The sequence below is a fragment of the Hemicordylus capensis genome, chromosome 9, assembly GCF_027244095.1.
Source record: "Hemicordylus capensis ecotype Gifberg chromosome 9, rHemCap1.1.pri, whole genome shotgun sequence".
Classification (NCBI taxonomy): Eukaryota; Metazoa; Chordata; class Lepidosauria; order Squamata; family Cordylidae; genus Hemicordylus; species Hemicordylus capensis.
The window spans coordinates 32413611-32437291 of record NC_069665.1 but is presented as its reverse complement, the minus strand read 5'-3'; the positions used below and the strand labels follow the sequence as shown (position 1 = coordinate 32437291).

General features: G+C 66.9%; 2 protein-coding genes across 12 annotated transcripts; one reads left to right on the top strand and one right to left on the bottom strand.

Annotated features, from left to right (window-relative positions):
* Positions 1–220: 220 nt before the first annotated feature.
* On the bottom strand, positions 221–17334 carry PKD1L3 (polycystin 1 like 3, transient receptor potential channel interacting). Of its 11 annotated transcripts, none has more exons than XM_053270353.1 (31): positions 16652–17330; positions 16269–16367; positions 15825–15868; positions 15083–15611; positions 14393–14524; positions 14030–14209; positions 13649–13782; positions 13369–13495; positions 13053–13178; positions 12015–12240; positions 11674–11855; positions 11293–11523; positions 10654–10755; positions 10220–10401; positions 9726–9872; positions 8803–9008; positions 8334–8539; positions 7811–7985; positions 7506–7698; positions 6009–6273; positions 5791–5896; positions 5471–5626; positions 4890–5075; positions 4430–4748; positions 3798–3931; positions 3540–3664; positions 3189–3349; positions 2813–3023; positions 2559–2660; positions 2186–2317; positions 221–1502 (listed from the first exon to the last, which is right to left on the bottom strand). In XM_053270353.1, the coding sequence occupies exons 1-31, from the start codon at positions 17021–17023 to the stop codon at positions 1389–1391; spliced, it is 5604 nt and encodes a 1867-aa protein (XP_053126328.1). In that variant the 5' UTR covers positions 17024–17330; the 3' UTR covers positions 221–1388. The 11 variants fall into 11 exon arrangements, with proteins under 11 accessions (XP_053126328.1, XP_053126329.1, XP_053126331.1 ...); XM_053270354.1 differs by having other exon boundaries at positions 15083–15622; positions 16652–17329; XM_053270356.1 differs by lacking the exon at positions 4890–5075 and having other exon boundaries at positions 16652–17331.
* A 678-nt stretch (positions 17335–18012) lies between these two features.
* Positions 18013–23245, top strand: DHODH (dihydroorotate dehydrogenase (quinone)). The gene is made up of 9 exons (XM_053270370.1): positions 18013–18147; positions 18875–19087; positions 19496–19695; positions 19817–19899; positions 20539–20726; positions 21088–21201; positions 21562–21715; positions 21803–21962; positions 22342–23245. The coding sequence occupies exons 1-9, from the start codon at positions 18115–18117 to the stop codon at positions 22394–22396; spliced, it is 1200 nt and encodes a 399-aa protein (XP_053126345.1). The 5' UTR covers positions 18013–18114; the 3' UTR covers positions 22397–23245.
* Positions 23246–23681: the final 436 nt, after the last annotated feature.

Sequence of the window (23681 nt, the reverse complement as noted above, 5' to 3'; positions counted from 1 at the left end):
TGTGAGGTAAGCCTGATTGAGCAGCATCCAGCATGGGTTGCGGGGGGGGGGGGGCAAGGAGAGCGAGGGCGGCTGCCCATGTCCAGGAGAGGCAGCTGCTGCTGGTCTCTGGTGCCGGGTACAACCCCACCAGCTGCCTTGTTGGCAGGCGCTCACAGGAAGGCTATGGGCTGGGGGAGACTGCCACCCACACACACACCCCCCATCCATTCCAGTCCAATTGTTTTCCAGGAAGGAGTGGTCTTTATTGAGGAAAGCAAGCAAACTCTGGCTGAAAGGACACAAAGGGCTGCTTTTGTCAGGGCAAGGCTTGTGATCTGGATCATTCCCAGGAGCAGGTGCAGGGCACAGCTGTGTGCCAAGGAGAGTCTTCACCCCATCTCTGGTGGGGATTTCTCGGGTTTTCCACTGAAGTATTCCTGCTCTGCAGATGGCGTTGTGGGCAGCAGCCCATGTAACCGGTGGTGGTGGGGGCTGCAGGTGCCCTTACTGCCCCCCCCTCCTGCCTGTCTGCCTTGAGCAAGTGGGCCCCTCTGTAGGGCCAGGGCACCTGAAGCCTGACACTGAGGCTGTTTGCTCAAAGCTGGTGGATCCTGTTTGCTGTGTTGAAGCAGGGAAGAGGCCGTTCCGCTTTGGGAGGTGGGATCCCGTGGAGGACCGGAGAGCCTTCGGGCCACTCATCGGCTCGTGGGACGGATCTCGAAGAGGAAACATTTTGCTGCTTGGCAAAATGTGAGTTTGCCTTCCTACCCCCAAAAGCAAAGGAGGAAACTAGCCTGCTAGAAGAAGAATATAATGTCAAACTCTGCGAACACCCCCCTTTGATCCTCGTCTGTCAGATGTTAAATGGGCTGAAGCCTGGCCCAAGGAGTCCTATGCCCATCTCTGTGGCCCACTCTTGTCTTATTATTATTATTATTGATGCGATTTCTTAGCCAATCTCTGCCTGCCAGCCAGCCAGCCCTCTTTGTCTCCTTGTACGAGATGGCATGCACAGGCAGGTGTGAGTTGCCGGTGGGAACTTATTCTCAAGGTTTAAAATGAATCTGCAGAAGGTGGGCTTCATCATTAGACAGTTGGACTAAATGGTGAGTCAACAGGGGGCCCAAGTGTCTCCTGGGTGGGGGTTCCCTGACTGGGCTTTTCTCAGGTCATGTGAGCAGCCTCCGCTTTCCCCAACTGCTAAAGCAGAGCGTGTGCCTGGAAGTAGTTGTGACAGGAAATAGATTGTGGTGCGGGAGGAGACACCTTTGGTCTGAGACCAAACCCAGGGTCTGACGTGGAAGGCTAGGCTCCACCCTTTCCAGATCTCCCTGCTAGCTCAGAGGTCTGCGTTGGGGGTGGTGTTTAGGAAATGGGGTCCCTGGGGATGGGGAGGCTGTGCAGTTTCAGTCTTGGGCCTCGTTTGGGGCTTCTGTGGGGGGTGCAGCCCGTCGCTTCATTCCAAACAAGAGGGCGATCTTCAGCTGGATCAGTTGCATCATGGACTCCTCCTTGCAGGCCTGCAGGGAGGGAAGGAGGATAGCTGAAAATCAGATCTTCATTGCGGTCACTGACTAGTATATACATACAGCTGAGTCCAAAGACAAAAAAGACCAAAGTAAATACAGCAGTCCAAAGAATCTAGCATTTCCCCAAAAAGCTTCCCCTTTAAGGGAGAGGGATTAAAATGCAGACTTTGGCTACATTATATTATCTTTATCTGATAAAAGAAACCAAACGCAAAATTCCATCAGATCGACCTGGAAGATCCTTTGCCATGGGTGTAATTAGTTTATGGCACCAGTCACAATAAAAATGTACAGTACAGTACAGCAGCATATGGCCAACTGGTTCAATCTGTCCTGAGCCGTAAGGGCAAAAATGATGCTGAACAGGGATATGTTTAGAAATATGCCTGCCAATAGGAGGGCAGCGTTGGGCAGGCCCTCAAGAAGCCCACCCATATCTAGGCACAATCAATGTACCCAAAGATGGTGCCGGCTGAAAGCCTGATCAAAGTTACTTTGGAGTTCCATGTCCAAAATTCATTGCTGAAGGATTTCCTTGGCCCTCTCAAAAGCCAGGGGTATCAAAAGATCTGAGGAGAAGCCCGAGAGATGATTGGCTGAGGACCCTCCAAGAGATCTCTGAATCTGTCCTGAGAAGAGGCTGGCTTGGATGCCCAGCAGCAGTGCCCCCTAACCTGGGCAGCCTTCATCTCCCTGCCGAAGGTCGTCAGAAGCGCAGAGACCAAGAGGTTCATGATCACAAACACCATGGAGACGACGCTGGTGAAAATCAGCAGGGAGCCCAGCACAGGGTCCAAGGCAATGACCTAGCAGCAGGGGAAGCACAGAGAGAAAGGTGATGTGCTCTGCACGGGCGGGGGGGGGCGGTCTTGGGAGGCTGGCGGAGGACAGAGAGGTCTGGCGCTCTCTGGAGCAGACGCCAAGGGACAGGCTCTGGGGGCTCCGCTGCCAGCCTCTCCTCCAGGCCGGCCGGGAGTGCTGCAGGGGGAGGCCAGCCCAGCAGCAGCAGCAGCAGCAGTGCTGGAAGCTCCTGCAGGGCCCTCTCACCTCCACATAGTCAAAGATCCCCACCAGCAGGCCCACGATGGTCACAGCCGCGTCCGGAAAGGCCTTGTAGTTGAAGATGTTCCACCCAAACATGAGGTTGCACTGAGGGTGGGGGGGGAGGTCAGGGCACACAGGGAAGGAGGGCGTCACCCCAGCTCCTCCCCCCGCCCCCCCCGGGCTGCCTGAGCAGGCGGTCTCCCCGAGGTGGGGGGGGGGGGAGGCTGCGCTCTGCCCGGCTGGCCGCGACCTCTTACCGCCATGGCATAGCCCACCAGGAGCACCAGCAGCGCCAGCAGGAAGCCCAAGACCTCGCCCCAGGCCTTCCGCAGGGTCTGTGTGATGAGGCCCATCCTGGGATTCAGCTGGAGGAGACGCCAGAGCTTGACAGTCGTCAGGGCCACCAGGAAGGCAAGCAGGTAGGTGAGCCCAGTGTCCACCTTCACCACCTCATAGAAGCTGATGAAGCTGCAGGAGGAGCCGAGGAGCTGCGTTGGCTCGGGAGGCGCCCGAGAGGCAGGCTGGAGGCCTCCCCACTGGCAGCTGCCACTCCCAGGGGCCCCCAGGAGTGGGGCCGCTCCGCTGCAAGAGGGCGCGGCCCACTGGACCCCTCCCGGCCGGCCGGCAGCTCACCTGCTCCGGTCTTGGCGCCTCCTCCGCAGGATGCTCTTGGCCAGGAGGCCTCTCTTCACGTGAAGGCTGACAGCAGCCACGCTGAAGAGCAGGGTGCTCGCGTCCAGCAGGTTCTCCTTCTGGCCCAAGTACCTCCCCTTCTGTTGCTTCAGGCGCTGGCCCTGTGTGCCAGGAGGCGGCACTGCTGGGCACCCCACAGAAAGGCGGCTCTCGGGGGGCAAGGAGCAGCAGCGGCGGCAGCGGCCTGGGAGCTCTCTCCCCCCACCCCCCGCCCTGGGGAGCCCTCCCGAATCTCAGCCCCAGCACAGACGCTTTCTGCAGCACCTTCCCCACAGAGCCAGGCCTCCTCACCTGCACCAGGACGTAGTACAAGAGCAGCAGGAGGAAGGTGACATGGGCACAGGCCAGCTGGACCAAGCTCTGCGTGTTGGGGTAGAGGCGCAGAATCTGCAGCTCAGCCGAGCCGAGGAAGGCCCCTGGAGCAGGGGGGAGCGAGGGGGGAGCAGCCTCAGAGCTGGGGCCCCCTCCCCTCCCCTCCCCTCCCCTGGAGCAGCAGCTGCTCCTTCTGAAGGGGGGGCGTGTGTGTGCGTGTGCGTGCGCCTCTCTTGCCTCCGCCGTTGGCTTCCAGGAGCAGCGTGACTGCGCAGAAGAGGTTGACGTTTGCGTTGTAGACCACAAATTCCACGAAGAGGGCCTGCGTCTGCCTGTCGAGCCAACGATTCTGCTCCAAGTACCGAAGGGAGCTGGAGAAAAGTGCAAAGAGAAGGTGGCGGCGGCGGCAGCAGGAGGGTGGGGCTGCGTCGGCTGCCCTGCGGAGCTCAGCGGGCCGCTTGCCTCCCAGGACCCGGGGCAGCAGTCCCCAGTGGTGGTGGAGTTGGGCACCCAACTCTCCCTGGACAGGGGGAGGAGCACCCTCTGGAGCTCCTCGCTCCGGTCTGAGCTTTGGCAGCCCTACCAATTCTCTTGACCTGGAGACAGGGCAGCTCTTGAGGTGTCCCCAAGGGCTGGCTTCAAGACACGGAATAACCCCACAGGTCCCCCCCGGAGCCCCCAGAGCCAGGGGCTGTTTGCCTCTGAATCCCCAGGGCACGGAGGAAGGACCGTTGCCTTCACACCCCAGCTGGGGGCTTCCTTGGCACAGGAGGCGGGTCAGACGGCCACCGTGGGCTGGCCCAGCAAGCTTGCTTCCCCGACGGGCTGCTGGTCCCGCCTCAGGGCAGGGCAGCTCTGAGTCCACCTACCTCTCGGCATGGCTGGCATTTGTGCCAAGGTTTGCCAGGTAGCCGCTGCCAGGGTAGAGAGCGAGCTTCCCCCAGACGGGAGACTCCTGCAGGGCGGCCTCGCTCTGGTATATCCAGGCACTCTCCTGCACGCCCCCAGCTGGGCTAGGAGGCCCCCAGGTGGGAGTGGACCCCTCCTCTGCCTCCTCCGGGTGGCTGGTGGAGGGCCGGCGCAGGGGCAGGGGGGCAGCCGCTCCAGGCCTCCGTGGGGCTCCCTCAGCCCGGATCTGCCGCAGCCGCAGGCTGCCCACAAGGAAAGAGTTTCCGTTCATGGCCAGACCTGGCAAGGCAAGAGGGCAGAAGCTATCTTGGGGGCCCCGCAAAGGTGCTCCACCCAGACCTAAGACACTGGTGGCCGGGAGGGCCTCCTTCCCCGGGACCTGGGCAGCAGCCTGGGCCCCTCCCTCCCCCACCCCCAGACCTCTGGAATCGCCATAGACGCCGGGCACTAGCGTGCTCCTGGCCCAGGAGTAGAGCTGCGCTGGGGTCTGGACGCGGCCCAGCTGGGGCGTGAAGCTCTTCTGGAGGACGTCAGTCAGGTAGAATTCACTGGGGCTCCTCTCCGTGTAGCTGAGCACCATCAGCACGGCCAGGAACGCCACTTGCACTGGGGGCAGAAGAGGCTCACGGGTGTGATTCCAAGCCCCCCAGTGAGGCTAATGATGCAGATCAAGTGTTTCAGCTAATTATTATGCAGAGTATCTACTGAGATTAAACCGAAGGCAGGAGGTCTCCAGTTCGCCCACAAGCGGATCACGCGTCTCCTGGCCTGCGCACAAAGCGGTGGGGAGAAGTCTGCCCCTGCCCGTGATTTCTCCTCTGCCCCAGGTGAATCATGCCTACATGGAGCACAAGAGCCTCAGGAGCGCTCTTTGCGGGCCAAGGGACCCACAGCCTGTGCCCGGGCAGCCCCTCTGCCTTGCCATTGGGATCTCAGCTCCCCCACTCCACCGTGACTTGGGGTGGGGGAGAGCAGCTTCTGCCCCCCCCCCCGCTTCTCACCTACGATCTCTTGGAGCAAGGAGTACAGCTGCTGCTGCTGCTGCTTCTTCGCCTCCGCCGGCTGCGTCTGCTGCGCCCTCAGCCTGAGGGTGGGAGGCCTGTAGACGGGGTCGCTCCAGTCCCTTCGGCCAGCAGTGGTCAAGGGCAGGGGCCTTTCTGGAGGGAGGGAGGAAGGGAGGGCCGGCTGGCTGACTCAGTGGGGCCAAGGACAGGAAGGGGAGCCGTGGGGCTGGGGGCTGCGCAGCAGTGGGGTGGCGACCCCTACCCCCAGCAGCAACTCCGCAGGGGGGCTGCTGGGCCTTGGGGCTCCAGCTACTTACCCCTGAGGAGGCGGCCAAGGGCCCGATGCAGCTGCTGCTCCCGTGCTCGGCCTTGCCCCATCTCCCTCTTCCGCAGCAGCGAGAAGATGACAGTCAGCGCCAGCGCCTGGGTGGAAGGAAGCGCACCGGGGCAGGGCTGGTCTCTGGCCAGGCAAGCCTGTGGGGTGACGGGTGGCTGCCAAGAGGCCGGCCGGCCCTGCTGCTCTGCAGCTGCATACCTTCAGGGGCTGGAGCAGGAGGACGCTCTGCAGCAGGGAGAGCAGGATGGTGAGGGCCCAGTGGGTGGCCTGACCCCTGCTCAGCTCCAGGCTGTACAGCACCGTGAAGAAGGCGGCCAGCAGGCAGGTGCTCCCCCAAAGCAGCCAGCAGATGAAGCCCCACCTCCGGGGGAGCTGGCGGGAGAGGGGCGGCCTCCACCCGGCGGGGGGGTCCTCCATGGGGAAGCTGCTGCGGAGGCTGCTGGGTGTGGGGAGGCAGGAAGGGCTGGGGGTTGGAGAAAGGGGGTGGTGTCATCGTGGGGAGGCGGCACACCCCGTGAACAGCACCAGAGGGGGTCTGGTTCAAACGCTGGGGAGAGAGCCCTGCCCCGCCTGCCAAGAGGCACCTGTGGGGAAAGGGGGGCCCCCTGGGAGCCGGTGGAGCCTCTTCCTTTCACCTGCTGGCAAAACAGAAGCCTGCCTGGTGCCCCCCCCCACTCCCGCCCCAGCCAGCGTTCCCTCCAAGCACAGGCTCCCCTGCCCCACAGCCCCCTTGAGCAGACCCCTCAGCCTGGGCTCACACTTCACACTGTGCTGAATGTCATCTCTGAACATTGCATGAGATGTTTACGTGCCTGACTGTGCTGAAGGAGGACTCCAACCAGGCAAGAGCCTGCCCCACGGCCCAGGGGAGCTGGCGGTCCTCCCCCCAACCCCTCTAGGGTTTCAGCAGCGACTAGCCATCGCGGCCGCACGACTTCCTCCCCCTCCCCCCCCGCTCCCTCTGGCAGGGCGGCTTCCTTCAGCCTGGTGCAGACAGGTGTGCCACATTCCTGCCGTGGGGTGGGGAGCAGCAACTTCCGCCCACCTCCCAGGGCTGCTCTCCACCCTTCAGTGCAGGTGGAGGAGGAGGAGGAAGAATCCAGACCCACCTCTTGTCAGTGGGGTCTCTGCAGCTACAGCCACTGCTGCCAGGTGCACTGTCTCCCTCCCGCCCCCCCCCCTCCCAGGCATGGTGGTGTTTGGGCAGGCAAAACCAGAACTGCCCCTCGCCCCGCTGGGCTTTCTGGAGTGTCCGGGGCACGGCCTTGAGGGCGCCAGCATGGCCTCCTGACTGCAGCAGAGGCTGGGAGGGAGCCGCCTGCCTAAGGCCGCCTGGTGAGTTCCTGCCAGAGGCATAACTGGCAAGGAGGAAATCCTGATCCACAGCTCAGTCTCCTCGTTGCAAGGCCAGGCTTTTTTTACAGGTCCCCCCCCAAATTTCAAGAACAATACAGGGAGGGGGCTGGGGTAGGGCCTGAGGGCTTCCTCCTCCTCGGGGCTCCTCCCTCCTGTGAGAGTCATGGGCAGTTCAGAGAAGCTGAGCAAACCAAAGGTCTGCCCTGGGCGGAAGAGGGTGTCCAGACAACCGCAGCGTTTCCCTGGGGCTTCGGAGCAGCAGAGGCGGACGCCTGTCCTTTGGCAAAACCACAAGGGGGGGGGGCAGACCGTTGGGAGCAGGCAGGCCCTGCTGGGTACCTCCGGGGGTCCTCAGGGCTGGGCCGGGGCTGCTGCTGCTGCTGCTGCAGGCGCTGCCGGAGTTGGCCTAGTTGCTCCGCTGCCTGCAGGTGGTCACAGGGACGAAGGAGGTGGCCCCCGTCCAGGCCACGCAGCTGGGCCTCCAAGTCGCAGACCGTGTGGCTGAGGTAGCGGAGCAGGTGGCAGGCCCTTCCTGGAAAGGGGTGCAAAGGGGGGTCAGTCCCTTCAGCCAAGCATGCCAGGGGGCGACAGCACAGCAGGCTCTCTGCCCAGGCGGGCGGGGGGGGCGGGCGGGCTGCTCCTACCCTGTGGGGGTGTCTCCGCTGGGTCCCCCAGGCACTGGAGGTAGGAGCAGGCGAGGTGGCAGAGGGCAGCCACCAGCTCAGGCACTTGCTCCAGAGACCCCCAGGGTCCGGCGGCGCCTCCTCTGTGCTGGCAGAGCCGGTTCTTGTGGAGGAAGCCCACCGTCTCTGTCAGCTCCTGAGAGGAGGCAACAAGACAGCTGGCAGAGGTGGGGCGGCAGCGATGCCAGGCTGCAGGCATCCCAGGGGAGGGGGCAACCGTCCACACCGGCCAGGCAAGCGGAGCGTTCACTGTGCACCGTCCCAACGGCACCCTGCTGATCACGGAATCTCTCCGTGCTGTGAAGTGGGTGCTCAGGACGCAGTGGGGCTGGGTGGGGGGCATGATGTCAGCACCCAGAAAAAGCTGCCCTCTTGGGGCTGTTCTGCCCCAGGGAAGGGGCTCTGTGGGGCTGGAATGCTGCCCTGCGCTCAGCCACGGGCCAGGCGGGCAAGCCAGAGGCAAGGGAGGGGCTGGGAGCCTCACCTGCAGGAGGCGCACGGCTCTGGAGACCTGCTGGGGAGGCAGGACTCTGGTGCCGGTGGCTGAGGCAGCAGCAGGAGGCGGCAGCGGCAGCAGGGCAGGGGGCTGGAGCAGCTGGAAGAGGGACACGACCAGCAGGTGCAGCGGCAGGAGCAAGGCGGAGGCCTCCACGCTCACCACCAGCTCCTGCCAAGTCACCAGGAAGGGCCCTGCAGCAGGAGACAGGTGGGGTGGGGTGGGTGCTGCTTCCTTGGCATGGCTTCTCTCGGGCCTGGCACAGAGGCCCGGCCAGCTGGGGTCTTGCAGGCGGTCCTGCAGCCAGCCAGGGCGGGCTGGGGGCTCACTGGGCTCTGCTTGGGGGTGAAGGGCAGCCCTTTGCTGGGGCGGGCCCTCCGGAGCAGCTCCCTGCTGAGGCGGCTGGAGAGAAGCCAGCCTCTGCCCCACCCCGCCCCGCCCCACAGCGGAGGCTCACCTGGCTCGGAGTGGGGCCCGTCGTCGTCGTCGGCCTGCTGTGCTCTCCAGAACATGATGTGGATGAGCAGTGAGCAGAGGAGGAGGGCCAGGCAGCAGGAGAGCCTCTGGAGGCGGGTGAAGGGGCTCCAGGGCGAGCAGGTCCCCACCGACAGCCACAGGTGCTCCTGGGTCAGCCTCTCCACCAGCCCTGCCCAGAACAGGTGTCTGTGGGGGGGGGGAGAAGGAGCTGGAGGAAGGGGAGGAACGCCCCCCTCTCCCCCCCCCGCACAGGAGGCCCCTGCTGCTGCCATCACTGCTGCTGGGCCTGACAGGAGAAGGACCGGCTGGCTGGAAGTCCCCCCTCACCTCCCCCCCCAACCCTGAGCCAGGCAGCCCAGGGAACAGCCCTCCACCTGCTCCTCAGAAAGGCAGCGGAGAGCCCAGCCGCCACAGGCCGGAAGAGCCAGGCCTAGCAGCCAGTGCTCTGGTGGCCTCAGAGCCAGAGACCCCCAAAGCGCCGGCCCCCTCCTCGGGGTCCCCAGTTCTGCCCCACAGAGAGGCAGCCCAGCAGGGGCCTTCTGGGCGGGGGGAGAGGCAGCGGCCTGCGCTGAGCTGTGCTGCTGCCGCTGCCGCGGGAGGTCTGGGGCTGCCCGTCCAGGCACCTCTGGTGAAGAACCCTCAAGGGGGCTTCAAGCCAGGCAGACACGGGGGGGGGGGCGCGAGGGGGGCAGGGAGGCGACTGCAGGGCTTGGCTGGCGCCCCCCCCCGGAGTCTGCGGAAGAGAGGCTCCCAGCACGGGGAGGAGCGCAGCAACAGAGGCAGCTGCCACATACAGAGTCAGACCATTCGTCCATCTAGCCCAGGGCTGTCTACACAGACGGGCAGTGTCCTCCCCCCCCCCCGCCCACCACCACCACCACCAGGGAGGGACCCCAGAGTTACCCAAAGGAGAGCAGCTCCTTCTCGGAGGCGGCTACGAAGACCCTGTCCAGCTGGCCATCGTCCAGGTCGGCTGCCAGCCAGGAATCGCACAGGAAGTGCCACTTCTGCCTGGCTGGCAGGGCACTGACCGTCACCTGGTGCACAAACCTGCCGGAAGGCTCAGTCAGTCACTTGCCCAGAGGCGGGGCGATGCTCCCTGGCCGCGTCCCCTCCCCACAGCCGGAGCGGCTCCCTCAGGCACAAAGTGGCTCCATCTGCCGGGAATGGCTTCCTCGGCATCCACGGAGAGGGAGGGTGGGCCCTGAGACCCGCCAGGAGAGGCCTCCGACTGGCACTGCCCGGGGGCCTCTGGGCCAATGTGATCCAGATGGCGCCGGGGCAACCTGGTGGGGCCTGGCGGGGGGACCCTCTCTCTGGACTGAGTGTGCTCTGCCCTGCCTGGCCTCCAGAGCACAGCGCCCTCGCCTCCCTCCCCACCTCGGGTCCAGACTCACCAGCTAGGGCTGGGCCCCGAGTTGTCGTGCCAGAGGCGGATGGCGTGCAGGTCCCCCAGGGGCTTCTGCGTGGCGAGGAGGAAGGCGTCCATCCCCCCCCGCTCCAAGCAGGGCCCACTCGGCGGGTGCTGCAGGAGGTGAGCCTCACTCCGTCCTTCCGCCCCGTAGAGGGTCAGGGTGACCTCCAGCCGGAAAGGGAGATCAGGTCAGGGCGCGGCAGGGCTGGGGGGCCGCAGCTGCCCCTCTCTTCCCGGGGGGGGAGGCGGAGGAGGTGGCAGGGCCCTTTCCCACAGAGGGGCCTCCCCACACCTCCCGCCCGCTCCTCCACCCCGGGGACCCAGACTCCCCCCGGGCTTGGTGGGCAGAGCCATGTCTCGGGTTGGAAGGTGGTGGTCCTTCCCCGGCTGCCTGAGGGCAGGTGGGGCACCCCCTACCTTGGCCGAGGTGCTTGCCCGTGGGCGGAAGCCTGTGAAGACTTGGACCAGGTAGGGGTAGCAGGCGCGGGCATCGTTGTCTGCCAGGAGCGTGACCTTCACCTGCAGCAGGAGAGCAGCGGGGGTGGGTGGGCGGGCGGCTGCCGAGAGAGAGCTGGGACTCCCCCCCCAGTGGCCAGGTAGGGGGACTCTCCAGACAGGAGCCAGAGTGGCAGGCCGGGCTGGGCCCTCTGCCTGGCTTCCCAGCGGGGGCCTGTGGCTGCTGGGGTCCTCGGAGGCCGCCTCCCTTCCCACAGGAGGAGCTGCTGCCGGGGGTCAGGGGCCGGGCAGCATCTTTGGCTGGGCAGCTGCAAAGCTGCAGGAGGGTGGGGGGCACCTCCTGCTCTAGCTCTGGGTTGAGCGGCTTTTACGGCAAGGCTGCCCTGAGAACACGGCGGAGGAGCAGGGGCCGGGGTGGGTGGGCGTGGGGGGGGATGCCAGCTCCAGGAGAGAGAGGCCGGCTGCCTTGGAGAGCTGCCCCCCTGAGGGCAGGATCCCCCCCCCGCCTGCCAGCAGCCAGGGCCCCTCCTGGCCTCCCTCTCGCCCCCCCGCCCACTCGGCCCTGCCCGTCCCTCCCGCCGGGCCCCTCGCCGGCCTCACCTTCCCCGCATCCCTCCTCTGCCTCCAGCGGGCCCAAAGGAAGGCCGCTCCGTAGCCCAGCAAGAGGCTGCTCAGCAAGGCCAGCCCGGCTGGGTTCCGGCCCACGCGGCTCAGGAGCCGGCCGGCTTGCTGAAGGTTGACCGTGTGCGGAAGGACCAGGAAGACGCGGCCGAAGAAGCTGAGGTGGCTGCAGAGGCAGTGGGTGCTGCCCAGGGTGCTCCGGGGGCCCACCTGTGGGGGGGGGAGGGGGGAAGAGGAGGAGGAGGGGCCGCCCCCCGCATCAAGAACAGCCTCCCCACCCGCCGGCTCCACCACGGGCCTCCACCTCTGGGCCCACAGGCCCGCCAGCCCCCCTGCCCCACGGCCAGCCCAGCTCCAGACCTGGCATCCGCGGCTGCTCCAGGCCTGCTGCTGGCTGTCCCAGTGGTAGCAGCCCGTGCGGATGGTGCTGATGGAGAGGTCCCGGTGGCCTTGGGATCCGGGGGCCACCTCTGCAGAGATGTAGCAGGTGCCTGGACCGCAGTGCAGCTTCTCTGGGGGGACCACCCACACGTAGGCGCCCTCTGAGGAAAGAGCAGTGGGTCTGGCAGGGTGACAGGCAGCAGCAGCAGCAGCAGCAGCAGGCGGGAGCCAGGGCTGCCTCCGCCCCGCCCCCTCGCCCCCTGGAACCACACCGCCCTTTCCACGTGGAACCCTAACCCCACCGCCGCCCTGGGCCTCACCCTCTTGCCATCTGCCCCTCGGCAGGGTGGTGTTGAGGAGGCAGCTGTTGCTGTGGGGCCGGGAACCCAGGCACAAGGTGATCTGGAGCGGGCCTCTGGGCTTCACAGCAACCAACAAGGCATCTTCTGCCGACGTGATGTTCACCTCCAGGCCAAAGCGCGCAAAGCTGCCGGCCAGAGCAGTGGGCGATGAGGCCTCAGCAGCCACCTCCCGGCCAAGCTCAATCTGGAGAGAGAGAGACCCCTCAGAGCGGGGGTTGTGGGCTGCAGCAAGGGGCAGGCCGCCCGGGCGTGTGCCGGTGGCCGTTTGGGTGGAGGAATGGCCAGCCGGCCGTCTGGACTCTCCCCGCCAGAAGCCGTCTGTCCGTATCACACTGCTCAAAAGCAGTGAGCCCAAGCAATGAGCGAGGAAGAAACAGCAGCCCCCAAAGGACCAGCCCCAAAGCCCGTCACGTAGCTAGCAGCGGAGAACCTGCCAGTTCTCTCGTCTGTGGTTACGCTCCTTTCACGAGGAAGCAAGACTCAGGCAGCACACGCCTATCTCCCCCGGCCTGGCTGCCGAGCCCTGATGGAGGAGAAGGAGAAGCACCCGGCCTCTTTCAGCACCACGGAGAGCGGTGCTGCTTAGGGCCTCCGAGTGGCTCCCGGGGCCTTGAGTCTTCCGGGGGACCAGAGTGAGGCCAGGGCTGCAGGACCACTCATCTCTCTGCCCTGCCTCCCCCCAGAAAACAGGGGGGGGGCTCCAGGTGACGGCTCATTTAGCCCTGGCGGCGGCTTGGATCCTGACCTGGGAGCAAAAGTCCCCCTTCTAGCCAAAGGCAAGCTTCTGCGTAACACATCAAGCCGGCACCCTTCCCAAGCGCGTGCGCCGTGGACCCACAGGGGGGCCTGGGATGTTGCCACACAGACATTTTCTTGGAGCCTGCTAGGTCGCAAGCTGGGATGAGCTTCCACTGGGCTGCACCTGCTGCTTGGCCTTTTCCACAACCCCTCCCATTCACTCACTCATGTGCCACACAAGTAAGGCCCCAATCCCACCTCTATTTCCTCCGCCAGGCCTTGGATGTGGATGGGCCCCTCGAGGGCAACGAGATCAACACTCGCCACGCTGTCCATGGGCATCTTGTCCAGGCGCCTGAAAGGGTTGAGCGCGAAGGAGGCCACCTGCAGTGCACAAGGGAGGGAGCTGCGGTGTGCCTGCCCCACGGCCGCCCCCTGGCCCAATCCCCCACAAGGAGAGAGGCCTGCATCAGAAGAGGGGACCGGTGACCCCCCCCCCATGAAGCCCCTCTTGGCCTACAAGCTGCCCAGTTTCTCATCTAGTCCCTCCCTGGAGTCAGAGGGGCCCCCTTACCTGGACCTGCACCTGGCTGTGTGGGCTCAGAGATGGGGCCAGAGCAGAGGCTGATGGGAAGGTGACCGTCAGGGGCGTCGGCTGAGGCAGGTGGTAGGAGGTGTGAGGCAGGGAGGCAGCACTGCAGCTGGGGATGGATGGCGAACGGAGAAACAACACAGGCAACAATTTATGGGGTGGCTAACAAATAAAGTTGCTTATTGTTTACTATTGTTGTTGTTCCAGCTGGCAAGCCCCCCCCCGCCCCCTCTCAAGGCCCCAGGAGAGAGGGGAGCTGTACCTGCTGAGAGTGGTGCTGAGCGCAGGAGAGGTCACCGTCAGAGAGGACTCTGGGAGCAGCGGGGAGTGGCTCAGCAGGAGCGCCCGCTGGACGAGAGGCAGGGCGGCCAGGGCCTCCCTCAGGGCTGCCCCCTCCTGGAAGGAGAGGCCAGGGCTGCTCAGAGGCGGAGGGGGGGAGCCGGGCTGGGCGGGGGTGGAGCTCCCCCAGGAGGACGCCTTCCCCCAGGGGCTCCAGGCTGGCTGGGGTGTTCCCTGCGGGGGGTGGGCACCCCTTGTGGGGAGGCCTCCTCCGCTGCCTGGCAGCTTCGGCCTCAGGCCGCCTGGCAGTGCCAGGGCCTGCCCCAGCGGCGGCAGATGCTTCAGGCCCCGCTGCTGCCCCCACCTGTTGCTGGCTCCCACTGGAGCTGCCAGGCCTGTCCGTATCCAGGGCCTGGAGGAGACCGCCCAGGGCCCGGAAGAGAGCGGCAGCCACCCCCGCAGGACTGACGCAGGAGACATTGCAGGCCGACACGTCTTGCACCAGCCGGGAGCTCAGGAAGAGGAGGGCGTGGCTGGCAGAAGCCTGCAGGGAGAGCAGGACAGGCTGTGGGGCAGGAGGGCCAGCCAGAGCAGCCGCCTGGGGGTGCTCTGGGGGGAGCCCAGGTCAGAGAGCGGGAGGCCTTCAGGGCCAGGAGGAGGACGCTGGTCCCTGCAGGGCTGGCCTGGAGGCCCTGGCAGCCCCCCCCCGCCTTCAGCAGGCTGGTACCTGGGCAGCCCGGGAGAGCAGCTGGGGGGAGCCCGTCAGGTTCTCCAGGTCCTGGGCTGCCCCCTCCAGCACCAGCGGGCGGTCCGGGGCCTGCACAGTCCGGTTGAATTGGAGCAGCAGCTCCTCCAAGGCCTGTTGGGGCAGAAGCTGCTTGTGGGGCTGATGGCGGAGGTGGGGGGGGGGGAGGCTCTGGGGACGGTGCCTCTGCAGCCCTTCACACGCAGGGCACCAGTCCTGAGACCAGGCCAGCCAAGCCTGCCTCCCAGACTCTGCTGTGGAGAAGGATGCTGGGGTGGGGGGCGGCACTGGGAAGGCTGTCAGGGCCATAAGGACCCTCCCTCCCTCCCTCCCCACCCGCCTGCCTGCCCAAAGCCCTCGCCCCTTCCAAGGGCTGGGCAAGGGGAAAGTGCTCAAAGGGAAGCCCTCCATGGGGAGATGGGAAACCGCCCATCAGCCCCACGCCTTCCTCCTCCTCCAAGGACAAGGTGCAAGTTGTGCTTCTGGGGCTGTCTGTTGCCCCCCCCCGTTACAAATCAGCAATATCAACGTGTGCCTCCCTGTGGGTGGCCACAGGCCTCGGCTTGGGCCTCTGAGAGCCTGGCGCCTCCTGGGGACGGGAGAAGTGGAGCTGGTGGCTGGGAGGAGCCCCAGGAGGCCAGGCGCGGCCGGCTAACACAGGAGCCCCCCCACCTGTTCCTCGGCCCCAGGTGGGACGCCCTGCGGGCTGCACGGGGAGGCTCCGGGGACAGAAGGCTGCTTCGGGTTGCCTGTGCTCTCCGTGGCTGCCTTGCTGGCGGGCCGGGGCTGCGTGCCGGGCCCTGGCCCAGGCTGGAAGCTGGAGGGAGCTCCCAGGCGCAGAAGAGTCGGCAGGCTCAGGGGGCTGCTGGGGGCCCAGGTGCCGGGCCGGGGCTGCCCGCTGGATCCTGCCTGGGCGACGGTGTGAGGCGGGTGGCCAGGCAGGTGATGGGCGGCCGTTCCCAGCTGGCTGCCCGGCTGCTCCTGGGTGCTGCGCCCAGGCCTGGTCCTGAGGGCTGGCTGGGTGGCCGTGGTGGGCGGGGCCACAGGCTGCCCGTGGGTGCTGCTCAGGAGGTGGGCGCCAGACTGTGGACCAGCGGTGGCTCCTGGCTGGGTGGCGCTCAGAGGGGCAGACGCTGGTGCTCCGGTGAGGCTGGGGGAGGCCGCTTCAGTCCTCTGCCTCGGGCGGCGGCACGCCATCCTCCTGCAAGGGGACTGCCCGGAGGCAGGCGGGGGGGGGGTCACCACGGCTGGCCGGCCGCCCCTCCCTGCCTGCCCAGAGGAGACAAGCCCCAGGAGAAGGAGGAGGCGGAGGCGGCCAGCACAAGGCTCTCTGCAGCAAGGATGGCCCCTCACTGGTGGCCGCTGGTGCCAGGTGCAGGACGCCAGTTTCCACAAGGAGGCTGGACCGACTCACCTGCCGGGGAGCAGAAGGAACATCTCGGGGCATCCTGTGGAGACCTGGGGGGGGGGAGAAGAGGTGCTCAGGGATCTCTCTCTCCATGCTGAATGGGAGGGGGTCTCTCTGGTGGGGGCCCAGTGCTGTCTGCAGAGCAGCCCGGCACAGGAGTCTGCTCCCCTCCCTCTGGGTCACTGTCGGGAAGGACCCGCTTCAGGGCCTGTCTTGCCCAGCCAAGGGGTCCGTGAGCCCTTCAGCCCTGAGCGAGGACTCCCTCCCACTCTGGGCGACAGGGGCGCGCTGGGGGGGGCACCGGGTCCCGGGGCCTTTGCATCCTGGTGAGAGGGAGGAGGTAGACCCTCGAGGAGTCCCAGATCTCAACCCTGAGCGTCCAAGCAGAGGCTGCCGCAGGGTAGCTCAGTCCAGCGCAGCAGCGGCCTCTTCTCGGGCTCCCCGACTCACCAAACTGGCAGGTGAAGAAAAGCTCCTCCAAACACGCCTCCCGCCTCGCCTGGAAGCGGCCCCCCGTCTGGACGACGGCCCAGCAGTCAGCCGAGAGTCCTGCTAAAGGGAAGACACTGCAGAGGGAGGCCCCGGACCAGCTGCCTCCCTGCCTGCCCCGCTTGCCCCAGCAGCTCCCCACGGCCCCGAAGAGAGGAGGGGCAGGGGGAGGAGGCGGCTGGGGGAGGGCCCCGGTGCCGAACTGAAGGGGAGCCCCGCTGAAAGGGGGCCAGTGCTGCCTGCTGGGTGGGGTGGAGGGGCAGAACGGCATTGCCAGCAGCCTCTCTGGGAAGGGGCCTCACCGGACCCCGGGGCACCCACACACTCCCCCCCTCCCGCCTCACCCTGGCTACGGTCCCTGCTGTGGCCCTGCTGTCCTTCTTGGGGCACCTCGGCGGCAGGCCCGACCCAGCTCTTCTCCCCGCTGCCCAGGCGGGCCTGCAGGAAGTCCTTGCCGTGCTGGCCCCAGGGGTGGAGGAGCTGGCCGCCGTGCTGCCGGCACCACAGCCGGGCGGCTGCAAAGGCCCTGGGCAGGCGCACCAGCTGGTAGCAGGGCCCGGCCGCCCGCGGAGGACCCCGCTGCGCGCAGGAGGGCCCTGCCGCCGGCCCCTGGGCGAGATGCGCCCCGACCCACAGCCAGAGCCAGAGCCCCCCGGGGAGCCCCATGGCTGCTGGCACCCTCTCCTGGGCGGGGCGGCTCCGAGCCTGCCTTTCATACGGGCTCCCGCCTCACCCCGAAGCAAGGCTGGGCAAGGGAGGACAAAGGGGCCGCCACACCCAGAGGGACCTCCGGCAGGTGCGGCAGCCCCCCTGGGCAGGGCCCTGTTTGCACAGAAGGGGCTGTGGCCGGCTGCCTTCGGCGGGGGGGGCAGAGGCGGGACTCAGGTGGGCGGGAGGGAGCTTCCTCCATGCCGTGGGGCTGGAGCGGCTGCCAGCCCAACAGCGGTGGGGCGGGACTTCAGGCTTCTCAAAAGGAGCCGGTGTGAGCGGAAGGCCCCCCCCCCCACGAGGAGGCCAAGAGCAGCCCTGCCGGACCAGGCCCCCCCCCGAGGCCCCCCCCGGCCCGCCTCCAAGGAGCCGGAGGGCTCTGAGCCCCCCTCCCGCTGTGGCTCCTGCCCCGGCCCCGGGGACTGGCGGGCATCTGCCTCGGAGGCCCCGGACGCGCAGCCATCGGCAGACTTGGCCTCCAGGGATCCCTTCAGGCCCTTTTCAGTATGTCTGGATTTGAAACGTCTGTTGCTCGGGGCAACAACTACGCGGAGGGGCTGGACGGGACTCGAACTCGGGTCCCCGCCCAGCCCTCTCGCCGCCCCTCCGCGCTGGCTTGACGGGGTCGTGGTTGCGGTTGTGGTTGTGAGGAGAAACTTGAAGCGTGTCGGGCGCCGCGCGGGGCCACTCGGAGGAAGAGGACAGCCTGGAAGCGACAAGAAGCGTGTCGGGGGAGGCCCCGGGCTGGGCGCCGACGCGCACTCCAGGCCCCGCCACGGACTGGGCCCTTCCCGGCGCCTCACAGCGGGGCGGAAACAGCCGCCGCAGCGGCCGCCAGCGGGGTCCCGGGGCCGCTCGCAGGGAAGGCAGCGCCGCAGCCCTGGCAGGCCCCGCCGCCGCCGCCGCCGCCGCCGAGCAGCAGGAGCAGCAGGAGCGCAGCCGCCAGCCTCCCGCGCCCACCGGGCTCCTCGTGGCCAGGCAGAAAGGCCCCGCCCCGCGGAGGGGCTGCGGAAATGCCAGAGGAGCCTCCGGGCCGCCGCTCGCGGGTCCCTCCCCCGGAAGTTCCGCCCCGCCCCCACGTGCTCCGGCTCTGGCGGCCATGGCGGCGGCGGCGGGCGGCGCCTCGTGGCGGGTGAGGAGGGGGAGGGGGAGGAGGGGCGCCGGCCGCGGGGAGGCTGCCGCGGGGGGAGGCTCCGCTGCCGGCCCGCCCACCGGGAGGGGCTCCTCCCCCGCCCCACCGCAGAGCTGCCGGGTTGTGGGGCGCAGAGGGGCCCCGCGGGGTCGCCAGAGCCTCGAGGCTGAGCGTGGAGGGGCGGGCGGGGCTGCGGGCGCCGGGCTGGCCCCTTGGGCGGGTCTGGCTTGCCCGGCTTGCCCCCCCCCCCTCCTCCTCCGTGAAGGGGTCGCTGTGGCTGGTCCCCATTTCGCAGGTGGGGCGCCGAGACTGCCCGGAGCCCCGCTGGAGGAGGAGGAGGATTTTTGCCTTTTCTATCCCGCTCTTCCTCCAAGGAGCCCAGAGTGGTGTCCTTCACACTTAGGTTTCTCCTCACAACACCCCTGTGAAGTAGGTCAGGCGGAGAGAGAAGTGACTGGCCCAGAGTCACATCCAGCAAGGATCACGGCTGAAGGGGGATTTGAACTCGGGTCTCCCCAGTCCCAGTCCAGCACTTTAACCACTACACCAGACTGGCTCCCCTGTTCTGCCCCCAGACCCCACTCCCGTGCTCTGGTATCTGCCCCCAGGAGGAAAGAAGCGTGCTGTGGTGGGGGGTCCCCCAAGGCTGCCCTCTGCGGGGCTGGGTGGGGGTGCCAGGTCAGGGGGCCAAGGGCCAACTAACGCGCTCGCTCTCTCTCTCTCTCAGCGACGCGCCAAGGAGGCCGCGCTGGTCCTGGGCGGGGGCAGCCTGCTCTTCGCCTCCTACCTGGCGGCCACGGGAGACGAGCGTTTCTATGCGGAGCGACTGATGCCGGCGCTGCAGCGGCTGGTGGGTCCCGAGACAGCCCACGCCCTGGCTGTGCGCTTCATTGCACTGGGGATCCTGCCGCGCTCCAGCCGGGCGGATTCAGACATGCTGGTGCGTCAAAGGCTGGGGTGGGGGGAGGGGTCCCGTGGAAGCCCGGCTCTGGTCCAAGCTCCTTCCCGTGGGGCTGGGCTGCCCCATCCTTGCTGGATTCCTGCTTCCTCTCGCCAGGAGTGGGGTGGGTGCCAGAGGGGGCACAGCTGCCTTGCTTTTGCGGACTCTCTCATATGTTCTGCACTGCCTGCAAGTGGGTCGTTCATCACGTAACCATGCAGCTTTACCTGATGAATGGCCAGCCTGCAGGCAGCAGGGGGTGGGAGAGCCAATGGAGCTCCAGGACGGAAGGAGAGGCAGCTGTCTCTCTTCTGGCACACACACTCTCCAGGGTCTTGCCCATCTCTTGTGGGCCTGTTTGGGGCGGTGCTCTGTGTGGCACAGCCATCTCTCGGTGTCCCGGAGCAGGAGGTGGAGGTCTTTGGGCGGCGCTTCCGCAACCCCCTGGGCCTGGCTGCCGGGTTCGACAAGCACGGGGAGGCTGTGGACGGGCTCCTTCAGATGGGCTTTGGCTTCGTGGAGGTGGGGAGCGTCACGCCGGAGCCCCAGGAGGGCAACGCCAGGCCCCGCGTCTTCCGGCTGCCTGAGGACCAGGCCATCATCAACAGGTGGGCGTTGGGGCCGAGGCCTCTGGAGAGGGGAGCCCGCTGCAGGCCAAGGGCTGGCGAGGGAGAAGGCGGTGGCCGCCTGGGGAGACGGGCAGCCTGAGCCTCTCTTGCCGCCCTGCAGGTACGGGTTCAACAGCCACGGACACGCCGTTGTGCAGCGCCGGCTCTGGGCCCGACGGGAGACGCAGTCCCGGCTCAGCAGAGGTCAGGCGGGTGGGGTGCTCCTTGCAGAGGGCGGGAGGCCCCCTCCCCTCCCCTCCCCTCCCGGCCCCCTCCCCTCCCCAGCTGCTCGGCTGGCCCGCAGAAACTCCAGTCGGCTTCTGCCCCGCTTTTTGGAGCCTCCTCCCCCCCCCGCCCCCTGAGGAGCCTGGCTGGTGTCCTTGGTCCTTCCCTGCGTTTGCTCCCCATTGCCCGGTGTGGCTGGCCTGGCTGAGCCAACCGGCGCTTCGTGGCTGCACTGGGGTTTGAGTCTGGGTCTCCTCGCTCCCCAAGCCCTGCCTGAGACGTTTTGCTGCTGCCGGGGGGAAGAAAACGTTGCCTGAGGCTCGCTCACGGGTCAGGCCAGAAGGCAGGTGTGCCCGGGGGGGGGGCAGGGTTTCTGCACGGTGTCCTCTGCTCGCTCCTCTGGGGCCCGAAGCAGAGCCAGCCTCTGCGGCTTCTGCTTGCCCGGCCCTCTCCTCGGGCTGCTCCCGGCACCCCTGTGTGAGGCAGGCTCAGCCGCAGACCGCTTGGGCCGCTGCTGCCTGCCTGCCTGGGCCCCAGGTCACGTTGCCAGGCGAGCCTCGCGCCTTTGTCCAAGCGGCTGCTGGAGGCGCCTGGCCGTGTCCTCCTCTTCCTCCCTAGCGGGGATGCCGCTTGGAATCAACCTGGGCAAAAACAAGGACTCCCCGGACGCTGCCGCGGACTACGTGGCCGGGGTGCGGGTGCTGGGCCCCTTGGCCGACTACTTGGTGGTGAACGTGTCCAGCCCCAACACGCCGGGACTGCGGGACCTGCAAGGCAAAGCCGCCCTGCGCCTCCTGCTGGCCAAGGTGGGTGCCGAGCCGGGACCGGAGTCTCTCTGGGTGCAGCCACCGCGGCCAGCACCACCCAGCCAGGTCTGCAGAGGAGGGCCGGTGGGTGTGGGTGTGTATGTGCTGGTCCAGCAAGCCGCCTGCCCTCGGCGTGGCTTCCGTGTCAGGCTCGTGTGGCGGCTTCCTCTTCCTTCCGGGCTTCCTGTGGAAGGTGGCGGCTGCTGCTGCTGGTGCCTCTCGCTCCCCTCGGCCCTGACGCGGCCCCTCCTGCTTGGGGGAGTTGCGCTTCTCTCCCCAGTTGGAGGCAGCCGGAGCCCCTTCTGTCCTGTGGGGGTGGCCCCCTGCCGCCTGGCCCACCTTGGGTGTCCTGCCCTGACAGGTGCTGGCAGAGAGGAATGCCCTGGCCGGGGAGCACAAGCCGGCCGTGCTGGTGAAGATCGCGCCGGACCTCACAGCCCAAGACAAGCAGGACATCGCCAGTGTCGTCTGTGAGGTGAGGAGGAGGAGGAGCCCGAGGGGGTGGCGGGTGCCCGGGGCAAGCGGTCTCCCCACCCCGGGAAAGAGACGGACCTGAGCGCAGCCCTGCTGGATCAGGGCCGAGGAGGCTCCCCCCGCCCCGCCTCCTGTCCCCCACAGTGGCCCGCCCGCAGGCCAGAGGGGAGGGGGCAGGCCCCTCTCCTGCCGCTGCTCCCCCGCAGCTGGCTCCTGGAGGCGTCTTGCCTCTGAGGCTGGGGGTGGCCGGTGGCTCTCCCTGCCCGGCGCTTTCGGCGGCACGTGCCACTGCGAGGAAGAGGCCGAGCACACAGGCTGTGGCACCAGTGGCAACGGGGCCCTCTTTCTCCCCCGCCCCCAGCTCGGCATCGACGGCTTGGTGGTCGCCAACACTACTGTGAGCCGCCCCAGCACGCTGCGTGGGGTTCTCCGTGGCGAAGTGGGGGGGTTGAGCGGAGCGCCCCTGCGCCAGCTCTCCACACAGATGGTCAGCGAGATGTACTCCCTCACGCAAGGTAACGAGGGGGGCGGAGCGGGGGGGGAGGGACAGGCCCCCTGAGCCCCACTTCCCCCCTGAGCCCCACTTCCCTTCTGGTTTCCAGGCCGGGTCCCCATCATTGGCGTGGGTGGGGTCTGCAGCGGGCGGGATGCCCTGGAGAAGATCCGCGCAGGCGCTACCTTGGTGCAGATGTACACTGCCCTGGCCTACCGGGGGCCGCCGGTCATAGGAGCCGTGAAGCAGGAGCTGGAGGCTCTGCTGCGGTGAGTGGGGCCTGCTCCCCTCCCTCCCTGCCTGCCGATGGAGCACAGGCACGGCAGGAGGCAGTCTGGGTGGAGCTGGGGAGGGGTCGTGCGGGTGGAGAGGCCCCAGGAGGCTGGAGGGCGGCTTCTGGCAGGCTGGCCGGCCAGTGGGAGGGCAAGGAAGTGCTGTCCTAGCTTCTGGTGCAGCTGAGACTCAGTTGTGGTTCACACAACCAAACCCCCCCCCCCCATTGGAAGACCCTAGCCACCCGCTCTCTGGTTACCTTCAGGTCCTGGGGATGGGAGCTGTCCCTCCAGCAAAGGTGGGTGTTGCTCACGCCAAGAGGGGCTGGGCTGGGCTGGGCATCTGGCTCACGGGGTCCTGTCTTGCTTTGTCCAGGGAGCAAGGGTTCCAGAGCGTCCAAGAGGCCGTGGGAGCGGACCACGGCCACTGAGGATTCCTGGCTCTGGGGTACCTGCCAGACTCGGCTGTGACGTCAGCACCCCTTGTGCCAAGACAGCGGTTTCCCCATGGATGTGCCCAGTGGCAGGGCAGGATGGTGGCCCCCACAGATGCAGCCCCTTGCTCCAGGAGGCCTCCCTCGCAGGCCCATGGGGGGAAGGGGCTTCTCTGGCGGGCAAGGCAGGCAGGGGCCCCGTCCTCCTCCCAGGACCCTCCCTGGACGGGGCTTGCCTGTAACGCTATTGACCTGGCAGCTTGTGTCCTTGGCAAGCACGGAATGGGCAAATATGGGTCCTGTCAAGAGGCTGGGCTGGGCTCTCTATCGGCAATCACGTGGCAATGCAAGGTTTTGGGGGAGATGCTGCATGGGGCTGGATGCCCTTTGGCCACGGGTAGCCGCTGTGGCTGCCCATGTGCCCCCGCGAGCCAACACAGGCCCTTCAGTTTTGGGGGTGAGGCACGAGCTGCTGTTGGAGAGATGAGAAATGTGCGGCCTTCGTGGAGAAGGGCTTTTGTCGGTGGCCGGGGTGGGGTGGGAGGGGATGTCTGTTGGGATCCCAAGAGGAAGCTCCTTGGCAGCTTACTGGGATGGACACCTGGGGAAGCGGAGGGGGGGGCACCACCGTTTGCCTTTTTGAGACGCCCTCAGGAGGAGGAGGAGGAGGAGGCGTCGTCTCTTGCCAGGAACTTCAGCTTGGCGGGCCTCTTAAAATAAGGCTTTGCTGACCTAAATGAAATCTGAGATCCCTTTCTATTTTTTGCAGACCACTGGTCTGATTTTTATGTTGCTTCGTGCTGTGAAGACAATGCAAAACAATAAAACACATCTTTATTTGTAAAATGGGTCCATAAAATCTGTTCCGGAAACCAGCCTGCCGTGGAGCAAGGCAGGTCCTTTCCCATGATTGCTGGCGGCCACCCAAAGCCCGTTCCGAGGAGAGCGCCCTGGGTCTCTTCAGAATGGCAAGGCAGTGAGGGGCGGGCGGCCCTGGAGGGAACCCCCCTGTGAGCCCTTGATGAGCGGCCGGCCGTGAGGTGGGTCCTCCCCACAAGGGCATCTTGAAGAGTGGCCTTTGGGAGATGCTGCAACACCCCAGCTGTGGCCAGGGCCCCTCTGAGGCGGGCCCCACATGGGCTGAAGAGAAGCCGGCTGCCCTGACCCCGAGGGGGGCACCTGCTCAGACACTAGTCAGGGTGGCTGACCTGCAGCTTATGACAGCTGGGGGTGGGGGGCAGGCCTGGGTCTTCCTGCTGTGGGGGCAGGGAACTCTTTCCGT

What these genes read in the sequence shown, in the direction of transcription:
- PKD1L3 (XM_053270353.1), bottom strand. Translation starts at nt 17,023, where the DNA reads ATGAAAGGCAGGCTCGGAGCCGCCCCGCCCAGGAGAGGGTGCCAGCAG. An exon ending in AAGGAGCTGCTCTCCTTTGG is followed by an intron (nt 9,009 to 9,725) that starts GTAACTCTGGGG and finishes CCCCCCCCACAG; the next exon opens with ACACCTGTTCTGGGCAGGGC. An exon ending in CTTGCTCCAAGAGATCGTAG is followed by an intron (nt 5,076 to 5,470) that starts GTGAGAAGCGGG and finishes TTCTGCCCCCAG; the next exon opens with TGCAAGTGGCGTTCCTGGCC.
- DHODH (XM_053270370.1), top strand. Translation starts at nt 18,115, where the DNA reads ATGGCGGCGGCGGCGGGCGGCGCCTCGTGGCGG. An exon ending in GGGCGGATTCAGACATGCTG is followed by an intron (nt 19,088 to 19,495) that starts GTGCGTCAAAGG and finishes GTCCCGGAGCAG; the next exon opens with GAGGTGGAGGTCTTTGGGCG. An exon ending in GAGCTGGAGGCTCTGCTGCG is followed by an intron (nt 21,963 to 22,341) that starts GTGAGTGGGGCC and finishes TGCTTTGTCCAG; the next exon opens with GGAGCAAGGGTTCCAGAGCG.